At 42.6% G+C, this 17582-nt stretch overlaps 1 protein-coding gene across 1 annotated transcript; it reads left to right on the top strand.

Moving 5' to 3' along the window:
• The first annotated feature begins 73 nt into the window (after positions 1-73).
• On the top strand, positions 74-16700 carry ARL14EPL (ADP ribosylation factor like GTPase 14 effector protein like). The gene is made up of 4 exons (XM_063129509.1): positions 74-310; positions 7343-7484; positions 13235-13377; positions 15478-16700. Exons 2-4 carry the CDS (start codon positions 7362-7364, stop codon positions 15683-15685), a joined length of 474 nt encoding a protein of 157 aa, XP_062985579.1. The 5' UTR covers positions 74-310; positions 7343-7361; the 3' UTR covers positions 15686-16700.
• The last annotated feature ends 882 nt before the right edge of the window (positions 16701-17582 follow it).

Genomic DNA, 17582 nt, shown 5'->3' with positions numbered 1-17582 from the left:
TGGTGAGCTCCAGAAAGGAAAGAGAAAGTGAAGGTAAGGGTCCGAAAGTTTGTATAGGGTTAGAAACCCGCAGAGACCGGTGGCTCAAGCTGAAGCTGCGTCCTGAAAGAGCTGTGACAAGATCACTTGTTAGGAGGAGATGATTTTGTGAATTCCTGCACACAGATCTAAAAAGATGCTCAATAGAAATGCGTAGAAAGAAAATAGAAGCGTTTTCATAAGCAGAGACCTTGAACAGTGCACAAACCAGGGTGGATGCCTCTTCTTCAGTCATTTCCAACCTGTGTCACAGGGCTTGTGCATACAGACAGTAAGTTTTTTGTGGGGGTTGGCGGGACGGAGGGTGGGGGGAACAGTCACTATGTCCTATATACCGTCCCCTCTGACTGCGGCAGGACGTATTCCATCTCTCCCTATTGTGCCCGCATTGCAAGAAACCCAGGGCCCCCCTTATCCCCTTGGAAACTGATCCTACACTGGTCCTTATGGACTTTTCTCAATCCGTTGTGACTTCTTTGAAGGATGTGCACCTTTTCCCTCTGCAGCACTAAAACACACGATGTCCTCTGAGTTTGCACGTGAGTGTGTTTACAGAAAAAAAGGCAGACCAGCGCTCCAGCATAATTTCTCTGGGCCTAGTGCTAAGGTGTAATATAGCACTACCACCACGATCCCTTGTCCCTTTGAAACAGTTGGAGGATAGTTTATTATGTTTATCACCTTTTCTCAAAGAAGTTCAAGGCATATGGTTCTCATTTGGCTTCTTTTAGTTCCCTTTAAGCACCTTTTGTTTATGGCTGCCTGATTTGTAATTATAGCTTTATATGGCAACATGGCGTATATGTACATTAATAATACTCATTATTATAATAATATACATTAATAAGACACTGTTCCCAGTCCCTGGGATGCAATATTTTATCCTCACAGCAACCCTGCAAGGTAGGCTAGGCTGACAGATAATGACTGTCACAGTAAGTTCCATGGCTGAGCGGAGATTTGAAACTGGGTCATTCTAACCACTACACCACATTGGCATTCACTACATTGCTTTGTATCATTTGGCTTCTTTTAGTTTCCTTTAAGCTCCTTTTGTTTCTGGCTGCCTGATTTTTATTTACAGCTTTACATGGCAACATGGTGTGTACATACATTAATAATACACATTTGGACACTGTTCCCTGTCCAAATGCAGTTCCAGTTCTATGCACTCTGGAAGCCCCAGAGTCATTTACTCACATATATTTTGAGACTGGTGAACCATATCAGCCTCAGTGGCTCCCACTGCCCCTGGGATTTCCGTGTCTCTGATAACTATGGTATTTGTTCCTTCTTCCTTCACCTTCTTGCCTCCTCCAGTCTTTGGAAATGCTAGAGGCAGAAAAAAGTAGTATTGGGACTTGTAGTCATTGAGAGTTCATATCACAAGGGGTGGCACCCTTTTCTCTATTTCTCCTTCCTGGAAAAATAATCCTGTATAAGTACTCCCCCCCCCCCCCATATTCTAAAGGAAGGCCTGGGCTGGCAGCTCACTGTTCAGAATGTTGCTTATTCTGTTCTAACATTTATTTATTTATTTATTACATTTTTATACCGCCCAATAGCCGAAGCTCTCTGGGCGGTTCACAAAAATTAAAACCATAATAAAACAACCAACAGGTTAAAAGCACAAATACAAAATACAGTATAAAAAGCACAACCAGGATAAAACCACGCCACAAAATTGATATAAAATTAAAATACAGAGTTAGAACAGTAAAATTTAAATTTAAGTTAAAATACTGAGAGAATAAAAAGGTCTTCAGTTGGTGACGAAAAGAGTGCAGTGTAGGCACCAGGCGGACCTCTCTGGGGAGCTCATTCCACAACCGGGGTGCCACAGCGGAGAAAGCCCTCCTCCTAGTACCCACCTGCCTCACTTCCTATGGCAGGGGCTCATGGAGAAGGGCTCTTATTATTGACAGGAGAGCACAGTTGTGCTTGGCAGCCATGCCTCTAAACATGCACACTGGCTGCCTTCCATCCAGTTGCAACTTTTTGCCAATGTGTGAAGTGGCCTGAAATGTGTAGAATGCCTCCATACAAAGGAGGAATCCTGGGCCAATCAGGATTCCCCCCTTCCCATATGTTGGCACTTAGACTGGCATATACATAGGCCCACTTCACACTCTGGTCAGACACATGGTTGGCAGGACATGTTTGGCTGGTGTGTGTCTGCTCTCCCACCTTCCCCATCTACATGTGGTTGGTGTTGAACGACCGCGATTAGCTCAAGCAAATCTTACAAGATTTGAGAGCTGATGTAGTGTAGTGGTTAGAGTGCTGGACTAGACTCGGAACATCCAGCTTCTAGTCCCCAATTGACCATGAAGCTCACTCGGTGATTTTGAGCTAGTCAATGATTCTCAGCCTAATCTAGCTCACAGGGTTGCTATGAAAATAAAATAGAGTGTAGGAAGATCTTGTATACCTTTTTGGTCTCCTTGGAGGAAAGGTGGAATATAAACATAACAAATAAATATGGTTACATAAACACCCTCGAACATAATCTACAATTTAGCTTTATATATCCCCCTCTTGGTAATGGGTTTGCATCCCAGCCCTGGACCACTAAGTCCCTCACAAACATAACAGAGAAGGGTAGTCTTGTTGCAAGAGGAAGAGCGTGGCAGGAGATGAGTCCAAACATGAGTGTATCCCTGTATGTTTGGACTCATCTCCTGCAACACAATTCCTTTTGCAACAAGACTACCCTTCTCTGTTATGTTTGGACTGATCTCCCATATTTGTACTGATGGAGGCTTTTACCCTGAACAAGCTTATTGGGCTATTGATGAATGCAAACTACATGATTATTATCCCCACCTCAGGGTGGGGATTTTGAGCAGATAAATTACTCCGAAGGAAAGGGTTCCTTCCCCCAAGGGTAAGGAATAATATAACAGATGAAGACGGACCAGTTCTTCCTGAGATAGTTAGCCTGACTCACATCTTTTTCTGAATTTCTAAAAATAAGTAAATATCAAAATCCCTCCACATAGAAAACTAAGCATCTGGGGAAAGAGGTCTAATCTAGACTGTTCCCCACCTAGTCCATGTTCTACGTGCGATGATGTTTTTGGTCTGGAGGAGCATTCAGTCATTTGAGCTCTCCCCTGGCAGTCTGAAATGGCATAGCCCTCAGGGAGAACTAGGGGCCAGTAGCCCAAAGCAGCATATTCACTTACTTGGCAACAGAGTAGGGTTTATAGCTTATTCGATTTATCTATGGAATGGGAGTTCAAATTAATACTTCACAGTCTGTGTCCAAAGGAAGCATTTATTTTCTAATTTCTCTAGATAGCTGCGAAGTGGCCTAATGTAAATTATTTTATTTTGCAGAGCAATAGTGACACCTAATGGCCTGTTGTTTTAACTATACATTATATTTTTCTGTATTCTAAATTGACACAAGGGCTTTCTGTGTGAACTGTCAATCTTCATTTTTATTTTTGTTTTGCCTTTGTGAAATACTTTTCAATATCAGTCGGTGATGCGTGTGTGGTAATTGCAACTGAGTGAAGGGAAACGGAATAGTAGCCCCGATCATGTCATATGTGTAATCCTGGAGAGGAGACATGAAGAATGTGGCCTTCAAAACATTGAAGTGGGGAGAACTCGTATTTAAAGATCCACATGGTGAATAAGACTTTTTGCCTTAGTCACTGTGGTTAAAGCCATGGTTTAAGGTGTCTTCTGAACGGGGCCAATATAATATTTTTTATTTATAGATTTCTTCTGTAATTGGATGCAGAATCCTGTTCTGTTCTATTCTATGCTCCTTATGTTGAAGAATTTAATGGGGGTTTTGTAAAAGGGATCCTGACATATCATTAAAGCATATGAAGTTTGAAACTATAAAAAGCAGAGCATTATAGTTTAGCATTATACAGAGTATAGCATTATACAGAGCATTAAAGTGACCAAGGTCACTTTGCTCAGGCAGCCCTGTTAAGATATCAAGACATGGATTTGAAGGAAGATGTGCGGACTGTGATAAACATAAGTTTTATTCCGCATATGCTGCTAAAGACATAGTTTCCATTTTCATCATATAATATACAAGAGCCACGAGAAACAGGCCAAATTCAGATGTAATAATCTTGGCTTAATTAAACCAAGCAGGTAAGCTATTCTAGAGTGAACAGATACAAAAGAGGGCAGAGCTCTTGCAGCTTTAACTGTTGTGATGAAGAAGGAATTTCACCAGGTGCTGCATGTATACAAATGACACCTGCTGAAATTCCCTTTTCTATACACCTGTTAAAGATTCACGAGCCCTGTCCTCCTTTCCATATGGTCACCCTAGCCAGGATCTTTTCTCGATCATCCCATAATACAGGACACAGAATAATGGGTTCAAGTTACAGGAAGCCAGATTCCGTCTGGACCTAAGGAAAAACTTTCCGACTGTTAGAGCAGTATGACAATGGAACCAATTACCTAGGGAGGTAGTGGGCTGTCCCACACTAGAGGCATTCAAGATGCAGCTGGACTGCTATCTGTCAGGGATGCTTTACTGTGTATTCCTGCATTGAACAGGAGGTTAGACTCGATGGCCTTATAGGCCCCTTCCAGCTCAACTATTCAATGATTCTATGAAGATTCTATGTGATTCTGATTTCATATTTTGGTTAGTAAGCAAGAATGAAAAAACACCATTTACCAATTTGGTTGTAATGGGAAGCTACGGTTTAACAAAGCCTAGAAATCTTCTATTCTGCACATGTACAAAGGGAATGAGTGAAGAGAAAACACATGGGCCTGATGCTCATTGTTCGCTATGCTTTAATAAACTGCAATACCTTCATAAACTGGTTAATTAGGCCATAATTGTTATGAGTGGACTGGACCAAAGTAACTGAGGTCATGAAAGTATTTGTTGTGTATAAACAGGCATTGACATGTATATTCACCTTGTGATGGGCAAATGGCTGCTGCCGCCTTGGCAGCAGAGCCCCACAGCAGCCTCAGGCAGGCTGTCACTCATTGAGTAGTTTGGCTAAGAAAAGAAACAGCAGTCATTTCTCCTGCTCTTTCTTCCTCCTTCAAAATTTCCTGCAAGACCCTCTGTGCTTGCTAGAAGGAGAGGAGGCAGAAGTCTTGCTTGACTTGCAGGAAGCTTCAGAGAAGGACAAAAAGCCTGTGGTTTCTTTCTGTTGCCAACGCTTCCTGCAAAGGAAGAAGATCCCATGTCTCCATCTAGCAATCAGGGAAGATGTGGGAATTTTCCTCACTTGAACAGTGGGTTTGAAAAAGAAAAAAAATTCTCCCCGTTTCTTATCTTCTCCATAACTCTGCACACTCAGACCAGACTCTGCCTCTTTCCCAACCCCTCTGTGCTTGGTCTTGCCACATAGTTTGGAGAAGCTAAGAAAAAAGAGACTTAGAGTGTCTCTACATTAAGGGAAATCACGTTGTTTACCTGGGGCTGTTGTGCTACCTGATTCTTTGGTGCAATTGATATGGGCTGCATTATATGGGAGGAGGGGGGTGACAAGGTAGAAGACCCTGGTGTGCAAAGGAGCAGCAGGGTGAGGGATTCTTGTTTTCATCTGCAGTAGGTCTGCAACCCTCAGCACACGTACTTGGGAATAAGCCCAGTTGAACACAATGGGACTTCTGAGTAGACATATGGCGAACTACTAGCACAAACCAACAGAAAGAAGAAAAAATAATTTAAAGAATCACGTTGATTTAAACCCAGCACAAATATAATCTTGCATAATGAAGGATCTTGTTCTTGTGGTATTACAGAACCCTCTACGTCCCCATGGTGCACTTACTTGAGAGTAAGCCCCATTGAACTTAAAGTGGTGCTCTTGGTGGGGCGGGGGATCAAATCTGCCTGCCTTTGTTGCAGGGAGCTATTTTACCCTCTTCTCCATCCTTGGCTAGTTCATAGTGCAAGGCTAGCTTAACACGCTGCCAATTTCGTGTTAAGGGGGAGGGAAAACTGTGGGAGACATCCTGTTTGTTGACAATGTCATGAAATCTACCCACAAACTTCTGTGAGTGGCCAGACACGAGTGTGCTGTAAATCGCTGGTTTAGAGAAGCTGTTCGCTTTTCCATTCTGCAGTACAATTAGGGAAATCTGGCCTCTTTGGGAAGCCCTCTGCAAATTCCAAAAGGTTGGAATTGGAATTGGTAGCGAGGGTGGATAGACCTTGGTTAATAAGCCACACTGATATTTTTAAACCCCTGTATATAAAACCAGTGGTCTCCAATCTTCAGTAACTTTTAAAAAACATTTGACACTGACTTTTTGATGTGCTGATAATTTTATTAGATTAAACAAATCCCATATTGTTTCTGTCCACTGGATTCAACCCATCCCTCCTGCCCGGTCCTAGTTGTGCCTTTTAATGTTTTATAAATCATATTGTATACTTGTGGAAGGATAATATTACAAGGCATAATAAAGTATCTGAATTCACTTCCAATTGAAAAGAAAAGCCCCTGGTTCTGTGGCTAAGTTAAGCTGTATGGGGAAATGTCCTTTTACTGCTCTCTTAACTGAACTATTTTTTCACTGACTGCCAAAATATTCAAAGCTGAATTTATGTAATGTAGGTGGAACACTTGTTAAAATGTGTATTAAACATACTTTTTACAGGATGCGTTATGTTTAAAATTGAGCAGCGTGAATTGGAATTGCATAGCATTTTTCTTCATTGTTTCATCCCTCCAGCTGCTTCTGTCAGAATGAACAATACATAAGTTGTCCTCAAGCTGCATTCTGTAGACTTTATTGTGTCAAGAGAATTAGGGTTTTTAAAGGAGTCCTCCTTTCCATAGTAATGGGACCTTCTTATGAAGTTACATAAATGTCTTGGGGCATTTCTACACCTGCCTTCCCCCTCCCCCCCAGGGATTATCCTGGGATCATCCCTGTGCATCCAAATGACACACAGGGGATCCTGGGAGCAGGCAGGGACGATCCCTCCATTTTCCTGGGAGAATCCTTACATGTAGAAAGGGCCTTAGATTCCACTGGAAGAGGGATGGGAGACCTGTGGCCCTCCAGTTATTTCTTGGACTAAAACCTTGACAGTTGACCATGCTGGCTGGGGCTGAAGTCCAACAACGCAGGAGGGCCAGAGATTCCCCACTCTTGCATTAAAACAGCCCCCTATTACTGGCAAAGCCCTTTTGAGGATAAAAGCAGTAGCTACGGGTCAGAAAACACTTGAAATGTAACATTATCATTATGGAATTAAATTAAATGTAGGTGTCTAAAGTTTGGACATTTTCCACTGGTAACTTTTTCACCTGTATATTTTGTGTATCTGCTACTGCAGGTTTTTCATATTGTTGAAAATGGAAGTTTGTTTGGAAGGAAGCAATCCTGCAGGAGAAGAGCCTGCACCACCTGCACCAGGGGAACTGGCAGAAGCGAGTAGTGCTTGCGCCAAAGAGAGCACTCTGGGGCAAAAACAGCAGGTAGGGTGACTTCGGAGTACACAAGAATGATTTTCCCCTTCTTTCAAAGTTTTTTTTTTTTTAATGTATAATTTAGATCTTTGACTTGATTCACCTGTTACGTTTTCCAGCCAGGGAATCCCTCCCCTTACTAATGTGCCAATGTGGTCATGGATTTGCATCCCTAATCAACACTGAAAAGTGTGTGCGTGTGGTCAGTCCAGTACAGCCAGCATGTGGAGGTCCCTTGAAATCCTTCCCCTTGGCAGCTGCTGGTGTACAGTGTTTCATCTTGGAAAATAGGCGAGTTGCACCATATGACCACAAACGCCAGAAAAGAGAGGGTTGTAGTTTCATAGTAAAATTTGCTCAATCCTTATGGTGAACCACCATGGACAGCTAGCTCATCATGTAACACCAGTTGCCACATAGGGTGATTAAATGCATCCAGCCCTATGCTGATGTTGGGAAAAGGAAACAGTTTGAGGTCGATATAGACAAATATAAGCAGAAAATATATATTTTAGCCACCTAGGCAGCTCATTCCACAGTGGATCCACATAAATCTGTTTAATTCAGCTAATTTCATGTGTTTCCTCATTTTCTCTGTCACCCTTGCGATCTTCATTATTTTGTTTCCATTGTGCAAGCCTTTTATTAGGACTGTATTTTATGGGTGAAATCCAGTATTGCTTTTGAGAACTGAATTTCAAAATGAGAGTTAATTCCTCATTGATTTATCCTCCTTCCCCCAAGTATCTAGCTTCCATTGTGTATCGTTAGTTTCCCGGTTTAAAAATGAAAAGCACAAACAAGTTCTCAATAATGGCGCATCGTTCAAGAATGAAGAATGTAGCTGACACATGTCAACTTCCTTCAGTTTGCCAACGAAACTAATATAAAAGAGTCAACAACTCACTTAGATATATACAAGGAGAGCCTTAGAGCTCCATCACACCAGCATTATAGCCTGCTGTCATGGTGCGTTGCATACAAAGGACTCAGATGACGCTGTCCATGTCCTGCCCTGATCTCACCTCTCACCTCTCCCCCCCCTTTACGAGGTTTCCAAGTGTGGGGAAGGAACATTTTTTCCAGCAATGTGCTCAACCCTCTACATGTATTTTTATTCCATTGTATTCAATCCGATGTTCTGAGGGTGGACAGCATTGCTGATGAAAGGGAGGGTGTGTGCCAAGGCAAGGTGTCCCTGTGAACAACCAATAGATTGTAAGGGGAGGTACAAATGAGATCCGCGGGGGCGGGGGACAGGACACCGTGATTCCAAGGAGAGGTGTGAAGTTGAATGAAACGTAAGGCTTTCAAACACTAAGTAAATGGAGGGGGATAATACAAGGGCAAACGTTCAGGTGTGATGGAGCTTTTATTCTCAGTTGTTGTTGTTTTGCATTTAAATTTGTGCATAAATGCTAGCTTGCCAGAATTGCATTATAAATTCAAATTCAGCCACCTTTGGATCTAAAAAACGATAGAACAATTACCCTAAAATACTTTTCCTAGCTATTAATCTGCTGGCTTCTCAGTGCTTTGCTGTAGCCTTCTGTGTAATCTCTTGATTTGCAACAATGATTCTTCCTGTGCCTTTTGCTTGCCTTCAGATGCTTCAGTTGCCAGGCCAAGGGGATCAATGGAAAAAGAAGATGGTAAGAGGATAGAGGGAGGGAACTTACTCCCAAGTTGAGAGTAGTGGAGTTGGAGCATTTCCACTTGTACTATAGGTTTCTGAACAGTGGTTTATGCTGCTAATACTTCCGTTCATGCAAACGGTCCTAAATGTTCCAAGTATTCATGGGGAGAAACCAAGTGTGTCAACAAGGTAATCACAGATGTTGGGAGCAGTCCAGTGAGAAGGTATCCTCAGATGCTTCCTGAAAGAGGCTCCTAGTGGTATAGGCCAATGGCGCTGTGCAGCTATTCTGTCTTCTCTTCTTTAATGGGTTTTCTGCAGTAAGAAAAAAGATGGAAGAAACAGTGGGGAAATACAGGAACGTTACAAATGGAAATTCCATAAGTGAAGTAGAGTGATGGCCCGATAAAAGCCTCATCTGGAAGTATAAGCTTTTCTTACAGATGAAAACAAATTTGCCCAAATTAGCTCCTCCTTATGTTAAAATGGGAACTGTCCTGCCTGCCTACTATTAAATGACATGCAGTTCAACCCTAAACCTGTTTACCAGGGATTAAGCCCCATAGAACTCCATGGATCTCACATCAAAGTAGATCTGCCTAGAATTGCGCCGTTAGGATGCTTCCAAAATAGCTCTTTTCTCCATTATTGACACCATTTGCTCAGTCACTTATTACTAGGAATCTAGATTACATTCCTGTCAAACCATTGCATTCCGTGTTTACTTTGTTGTTATTTCATCCTAAATGCTGGCTTATTATGATCCTGCTTTTAATGTCCACCACAACTGCAATTGTGGTGGACATTAAAAGAAGGGGCTGCTGTGTGGTGTACCACAAGGTGCCATCCTTTCCTCAATGCTATTTAATATTTACACGAAACCGCTGGGAGAGATCATCCAGAGGCATGGGGCGGGGTGCTATCAGTATGCTGATGACACCCAAATATATTTCTCTATGCCTTCGACAACAGCGTCAGCTAAGGATAATGTGTCTCCTCTGAATGAATGCTTGGAGGCGGTAATGGGCTGGATGAGGAAAAACAAACTGAAGCTGACTGGATGGAGGTGCTTGCTGTCAGAGGTCATAACCTGGGTTTGGAGGTGTGTCAACCAGTTCTGGATGGGGTTACATTCCCTCTGAAAGACTGTGTTCGCAGCTTGGGGGCGCTTCTGGATCCGTCGCTCCAAATGACAGCCCAGATAGATACGACGGCCAGGAGTGCCTCCTATCAGCTTTGGCTCATACGCCAGCTGCGCCCCTTCCTAGAGTCGGAAGACCTAAAGATGGTAGTGCATGCGCTGGTAACTTCGAGGCTTGACTTCTGCAATGTGCTCTACATAGGGCTACCTTTGTGCCTAGTCCGGAAACTTCAACTAGTTCAAAACATGGCAGCCAGGCTGGTCATTGGTACACCTAGGGGTGACCACATTACACCAGTTTTAAAATCTCTTCACTGGCTACCAATTAGTTTCCAGACAAAGTATAAAGTGTTGGTTATCACCTTTAAAGACCTACATGGTTTGGGTCCAGGCTACCTGTGGGATCACCTTCTCCCGTACAATCCGACCTGCACACTCAAGTCCTCTGGGAACAATTTACTCTAGTCAACAAAAACAAGGCTGACAGCTATTACCCAGAGGACCTTTTCCTCTGCCGCTCCCAGATTATGGAATGACCTGCTGGGAGAGATTCGTCAATTTAACAGTCTTCTGGATTTTAAGAAAGCTGTAAAGACTGATCTCTTCTGGAAGACCTACCCAGTTGAATTTTAGGATGCCTTTTAATAATGTGCTGCTTTTAATGATGTATTAGTTTTGAATGTTTTAATTATATGTATTTTGTAGCATTTATTTATTTATTTATTTTATTACATTTATATACCGCCCCACAGGCGAAGCTCTCTGGGCGGTTTACAAGCTCTCTGGGCGGTTTGCATTGTACCCCTTCTCAATCTGGAGGGAGAGGCGGGTAACAAATAAATAAAATTATTATTATTATTATTATTATTTTAATTAGTGTCAGTGCCTTGCCTAGTGAGGAGCAGAGGTTGGCGACCTAATTGTTGACGTGCAACTCCTCCTCTGCTTTCTTCCCACAGATCTTTAACTTTTGCCATCCCTTCTTTCTGCCCTCTAGTGTGATGAGGTGGGAAAAAGTCTTGTCTGCATCATAACTGCCTTAGTGAAGACTTTTAAAAAACCACCAAGTGTTCAAGTGCTGCTGGCACATATGTGCCATTAGGTTAAAATAAATATTCCCCTCCCACAGCAACAATAGCAGCAACAAAAGGCAAAAGGGGGGGGGGAGAAGATGGGTAATTTATGGTTTTTAAGTTTTAAAGGCGTTTCTTTTAACATTTTGCTATGTTTTCAATTGATAATGTTATTTTAAATATTATTATTATTATTATTATTATTATTATTATTATTATTATTATTATTTTCTGCAAATAGCCTTGGTTGGCTTCAGAAAGGTAGAATAGAAATATAAACAATCCATAACTAATCCTTGAAGAAGGAGGGCTATCCAGTCCTCGTCCGCCCCATCCCCCAGTGGCAGGAATCTGCTGTCTTCCACCTAGATCTCATTTGCACTGCCCTGGCAACCCCAGCCTCCCTACCAGCCATTCACCCGGCAATCCATCTACCACTGTCACGCAGGGAGAGAGCGGGACCAGCTTAGCAGACAGGCTGCATGGATGTCTGTAGCTTGTGAGCGGCATTGATGGGGACAGACTTCAAATGGAGGTTGTCAGAATGTGGTGGCTTCTTTGTTCAAAGGAAGGGCGCAATCCTGTGCATGTTTAGACAGGTAAAAGTCCTACAATTCCTAGCATGCCCCAACCAGCCATGAGAGTTGTGCGGCCTTTTTCTGTCTAAACATGCATAGAATTGAACCCTGACCCTATTTAAGGTTAGGTACAGATGCCTTTGAGTTTGGGTGTGGCTTGAAATGAGACTCACGCAGTCCAACTTGCCAGCCTTCCTTTCCCTAAGCAAAACAGCAACAACAGCACACCCACACAACCAATAACCCTTACCTTTATGAAGGGAGAGGTAATAACTGGCAGTTGGAAGGCCTGATCAATAGACACAGGAAAGATGTTATGGAGCTTTCCTTATTTGGTAATGATGTTTCTGAGCATGTTCAGAAACATAATTCCCTGCTGGGGATCACATTTGTAGTTTTCTCTGCCTTCCAAATTAAATCTGGAAAGTAGAGAAAACTGCAAACCCATAATCCCCAACGGGAGATGATGCTCTTGAACATGCCTAGGATCCTGGTGATGCCCATTTAACCAGGGAGCTGTCTTGATGATGGTGCATTAGCGCCACAAGCCCCCTAAACCCTGTGGCTTTGCTCCTGCGGGGTTGCACCATGTTATCACCACATGCAGGAGCGAGCCTGGGGTTTATACGGATCATCAGTGGGCGGGGGAGGCGCCGCCACTGTCTGTCCCTCCCTGGCTTTGTCGAGAACTTTCCTCCAGTAAAACTCTTCTCCCCACTCCAGAGGCAGCACAGGGGTGTTCCAGCGGCCATTTAGGTCGCCAGCCCGCTAGCCCAACCCTCCCCCCTGCCTGGGTGGACGGCAACCAATCAGGGCTTGCTATTTGCCTGGCCACGCCCCTCCTGCGACCCCAGAGCATGGTGACAGATGGCAATGCACTGTCCTTATTGCGCTCCAGACAAAGAAATTGGGGTAAGTCCCCAACTTCTTTGCTTCGGAGCTTTGGGGGGAAGCCCCGGGACACCCACGCGGTGGCTTTTGCATCATAGAATTGATGCTTGCCACTACGCTCCCACCCAGGGGCTTTCAGCACATATAGACAGCCCCCAAGTTTCATCCATTTCATATGTTGCTCAAAACTACAAGTTTGCATACAGTTTTAGATTTCTGTTGCTTCATCTTCCTCAGCTGAACTTCAAGCACCGTTGGTTAAAAGGAGAATTGTTGGTGAGGTATTTTAACAGGAATTATTGTGAAAGTAAGATGGTTGGCCTTGCATTCTAATTACTAATTCTCTTCTGTCGATTTCTGTGTTAATACAGGATTCAAATAAGCTCTCAATCTAATTGAGAGCATTTTATCACTCTAACCACTTGCTTGTTTGCTCATAGCAACAAATAGAACGCCAACTGAAATGTCTGGCATTTCAAAATCCAGGGCCGCTCTTGGCAGACTTCAACCCAGAAACTCGGGAGCAGCAGAAGAAAGCCTGCATGTCCATGATAAACCAGGATTGTTTTAATACTACAAAGAAGTAAGATGCTGAATCAAGTTTCTTCTATATTTTTAAAATTTTAGAATATCGTAAGAATTGCCAGGTGGTTTCCAAATGTTTATAATCTGAGGCTGCAGTCCTGTGTATGGTTCCTTGGAAGCCCCACTGAAAACATTGGAATGTGCTTCCGAGTCCATTAATTTACAGAATTTGGCTGTGGGTCAGCATTCAGTAGTAGGTAGAGAAATGCCGCCAGGATGTTCACAGGCAGATCATAATAATGATATCCAGCTTCTGTCCCCTCTTATATTTAAGACAGAGATCATATCTCTTTTTATATCCCCAGTGGAGAATGTTTGACTTCTCAGCAGTCTTCCATTCTGTTGATCAGAAATATTACCTCTTCATCTGAGGATGGAACTACATGTTCTTTCTGCAGAGGCTGCACTTTGAAGAGGGAGAGGGGCTTCTTCCCTTCCCTGTGCACCAGTTTTCAGTAAAAAAAAAAAGACATCCCCTTACTGCAAGCAAAAGAAAAGATAAAGGTTTGCATATTTTTCCTTTGCAGATGTAAAAGCAGCTAAGGAACATTAAGTTTAAGGGCTCCTTTAAACAAGTGATTTATTGCACACTTGTGATTGGCCACTCATGGAGGTTTTCAGGTCAATTTCATGATGTCAGCAACAACCAGGATGTCTTCTGTGGAATCCTCTGGAAATCCTGGGATAAAAAGAACCAGTTTTAAAGTGGTAATAGCTGGGAAACGGCAGGATCTTTCGCCACTAGATAGCATTGTCTCAATATAACTGAACAGATGGGGAGTATTCAATTCAACCCCCTTGTTGGCCCTCTCCTGCTGTGTAATGCAGCCCTTAACAATCGTGCCAAAGAACCCGGAAGCACAAAAGTCCCAGGTAAACAACGCAATTTCCCTTACTGTAGTGACTCTCTAAGCTACTAAAAATGTGGTTGTTTCTTTTTTGTTTGTCTTATTGCCTGAAAAAAGAATGTCAAAACTTAATCTTCCACACTAAGTTGGAAGGTGGCAGTGGAGCCTCAAGTCACTGCACTCAACTAGTCTAAGCCCTTTCCTGCTCATAGTGAAAAGACAGTAATTGGCAACTATCACATCTTTATGGGAAGATTCTTATGGAGTGCAACACAGCTCCCTCCTCCCATTCCTCATGCATCTTATTTAGTGTTTCTGAGAAACCAAAAGAAGAGCATCGAGAGATTTGGAGGAAGGTGACATAAATATATACTGATTCATGACACCTGTCTCTATTTTGATGTTTCATCTGAATCAGGAGCAGCAATGTTTTTGAACCGGTGCCTGGAGGACCTAATAAATTGGGTGAAGGCAAAAATAAGGCTGAATCTAAACCAAACCAGAGTTGATGGTGGTAGGAATTCTGTTGACAAGGAGGGAGTGATACTTTGCCCATCACAATAAGAATCTATTTAATCTTTAAATATCGACATTGCTAGACTATACAGGAATGCATTTTTTTTGTGTCCAGTTAGTTTGGATTGGAATTCATCATGCCAGCCAGTCTTTGTGGCTGGCTGACTTGCTGTAACGTCCTCTGTTGAATAGCCCATTGAAGCTTAATTTGTCGGTATGTGTGTCCATATATTAAGGCCTGTGCAATTAATCAGAGTTCTTACATCTGGAGACGTTTTTTAACTGTAAGGAAGTGGGCTGTTTCACATGAGCTTTTCCTACATGGGTATGGCTTTCATGCAGAAAAACCGCCCAACTTAATGTGAGACAAATATGCATGTCATTGTTGCCATGAGTACTATAACTGTGTTGAAAACCTTCCTGGGCAAAGCAGCCCTAAGTAAATATCTGCCGAAACAACTGCCTACCTCATCCTTTTAGAGAAGACTGAAGGGTTAAACCAGATGCTTCATTAAATGCATTATGTGTATGTGATCCTAACATTTTTATTTACTGTAGAGTAAGTATACAGTTCTGAGATTGAAAAGTGTTTTCTCAGTATGCTGCAGGAGTATCAAAAGGAAGTAACGGATCTTCCTTTTCCCCCCTCTTTTTTTTGGCAGTGTCTTTTCTGTTTTCATTTGCTTCACACTCTGAAAGTCAACTGACATTTCCTGTTTAATTGTTTTTTACAGGACTGTGAAGAAATATGACAAACACGGCCGGCTTCTTTCCAGCAAGACAGATTTGTGTGACTGCCTGGAGAAGAACTGCTTGGGCTGCTTCTACCCCTGCCCTAAATGCAATTCTACCAAGTGTGGGGCTGAGTGTCGCTGCAACAGAAAATGGGTTTATGATCAGATTCAGATAGAGGCTGGGCAAATGATCAGATTTCCATTTTGACACACCCAGCTCATGCTCTCTTCCTGATGCCCCCCCTTTTGTAAAGCAGTGGCTGGACTTGTATTTATTTATTTACGTATGCATGTATTTATTTTCCGTGCGAGTGGAGTGTCTGAAATGCCCTGCCAGAGGCATAAAAGTATACTTTAAGTGACAGGGGAAAGCCGGGAGGACTGCACGCCTTCCTTGCAAAGAGGTGTTACCCAGCCCTCGTGGGGTAACATTTTAAAAACACACAAACAGCGTCACACCAGGGGAATCCTGAGTGGAGAATGCGTGGGGGAGCAGGGAGATGCTTAATATACTTGTCACCCCCTCACTTCTCTATTCCCAATCGCTCCATGATCAGCTCCCCCCCCCCCCCAGTGGAGTTCTCCGCGCACAACTACGTGTTATTTTAACTGTTTGGGGGGAAAGGGGAGCTGAGTATGGCAGTGAGTCCCGTTTGGGTTGGAGAAATGGGAGGTCCCAGGGGAAAAGGTGAAGCCTCTTCTCACGCCCTTCCCCCCCTTGACCTAGAGCTGCTTTTCTTAGCAAATGTATAGCGAGCTCCCAAGTTTCTTCAATTTAAACAAGTTAGGATCTGGTTCCTAGGACCTTTATGGAATCTTTCTGTTCGGTTAAGCCTGAAGAGAAGGGAAGTTAATATTTAAACCTTTTTTTTGGAGAGATTCAGCTACAATGGGAATAAAGCTATTCAAAGCCAGCAGAAGTAAATTAAAGGGAAAACAACGACCCCACCCACCTTTTATAGGCTCATTATTTCCATTCATGCCTCGTATAGAGGGTTGTATCATTGCTTATTATTGTATCATTGAGAAGCTGTGTTCTGCAACCCTCACTCCAGGTGACTCTTGCAAACAAAGAGTGAGAAGGGAAACAAGGAATAGAAGATTAATGAAAGCCTCTTGTTCCCAAAGAAGCGATTGCTGAACTTGAAAATTGATTCCTTCTGTGTTTATCGTCTGTGCAGAATTCAGCCTTTAGTTTTTACATTTGGTTTTAGAGTCCTACATTGTTGTTCAGTGGACAAATTGAAGCTGTATGTCTTTCTAGCCTTACTCTGTTATTGTAAAATGGACAAATAAAGCTAGTTCTGAAATACAAAACAATACAGTACATCACCAACAGGCACAAACCACCGTTGTTTCTTGTTGCTTCTTGTTCATCTCTATGTAATGGTGTGTGATGTTCAGTCATGGAAAGACTGCAAACAATCAAGGCAACAACCTGTAGTTAAAAGTCATACACCTTGCCCCCTCCTCCACCCGAATTACTGCTTCGGACACCCATGATACATATACATGATTGCATACTTACATTTTTTAATATTAATAAAACTTTAAAGAACTAGACTTTATACTAGATCAGACTTTATGTGTGGAATCCCATGTAAGGCAATTGGCTTTCTTCTCTAACATATTTTTGCCTGGCTGTAGTTTTCTCCTGACCCCAATTGACCCCCACAAAATTGGCTAGGCGGCCATGATCTTTCTGTTCTTTCTAAAGGGAAAAGAGAAAAATAGAGCCATTACACAATTTCTCTTTCTATCTGGAGGCCTGGTTGTTCACTTTCATTTTTCCTTCATCAGCTTTAAATAGGAGACAGGTAGCAGCAGAAAATAACTACTTGAACACCGTGGCTAAGTTTTCACTGGTGTTATTTATCGTAGCTCCATCACAGTCAATATTCAATTGTATTGCTTGAAATTATACTCATGTCTGAAATGCTATCAAAACAATCAAAAGAAACCTAGTTTTAATAAATGAAAATTTGCAAAACATTCCAGGCCATACATAGGGATTGTAACTTTGCTAAAGCCATCAAGGGAATTGTGAATCAACTGTTCCCTTCTTACTTTGGATGGATTACTATAACATACACCAGCCCCAACCA

Source organism: Elgaria multicarinata, chromosome 6 (assembly GCF_023053635.1).
Source record: "Elgaria multicarinata webbii isolate HBS135686 ecotype San Diego chromosome 6, rElgMul1.1.pri, whole genome shotgun sequence".
In the NCBI taxonomy this organism is placed as follows: domain Eukaryota; kingdom Metazoa; phylum Chordata; class Lepidosauria; order Squamata; family Anguidae; genus Elgaria; species Elgaria multicarinata.
Note: the sequence above shows the minus strand (reverse complement) of the source record. Positions and strands in the feature narration are given on the sequence as shown.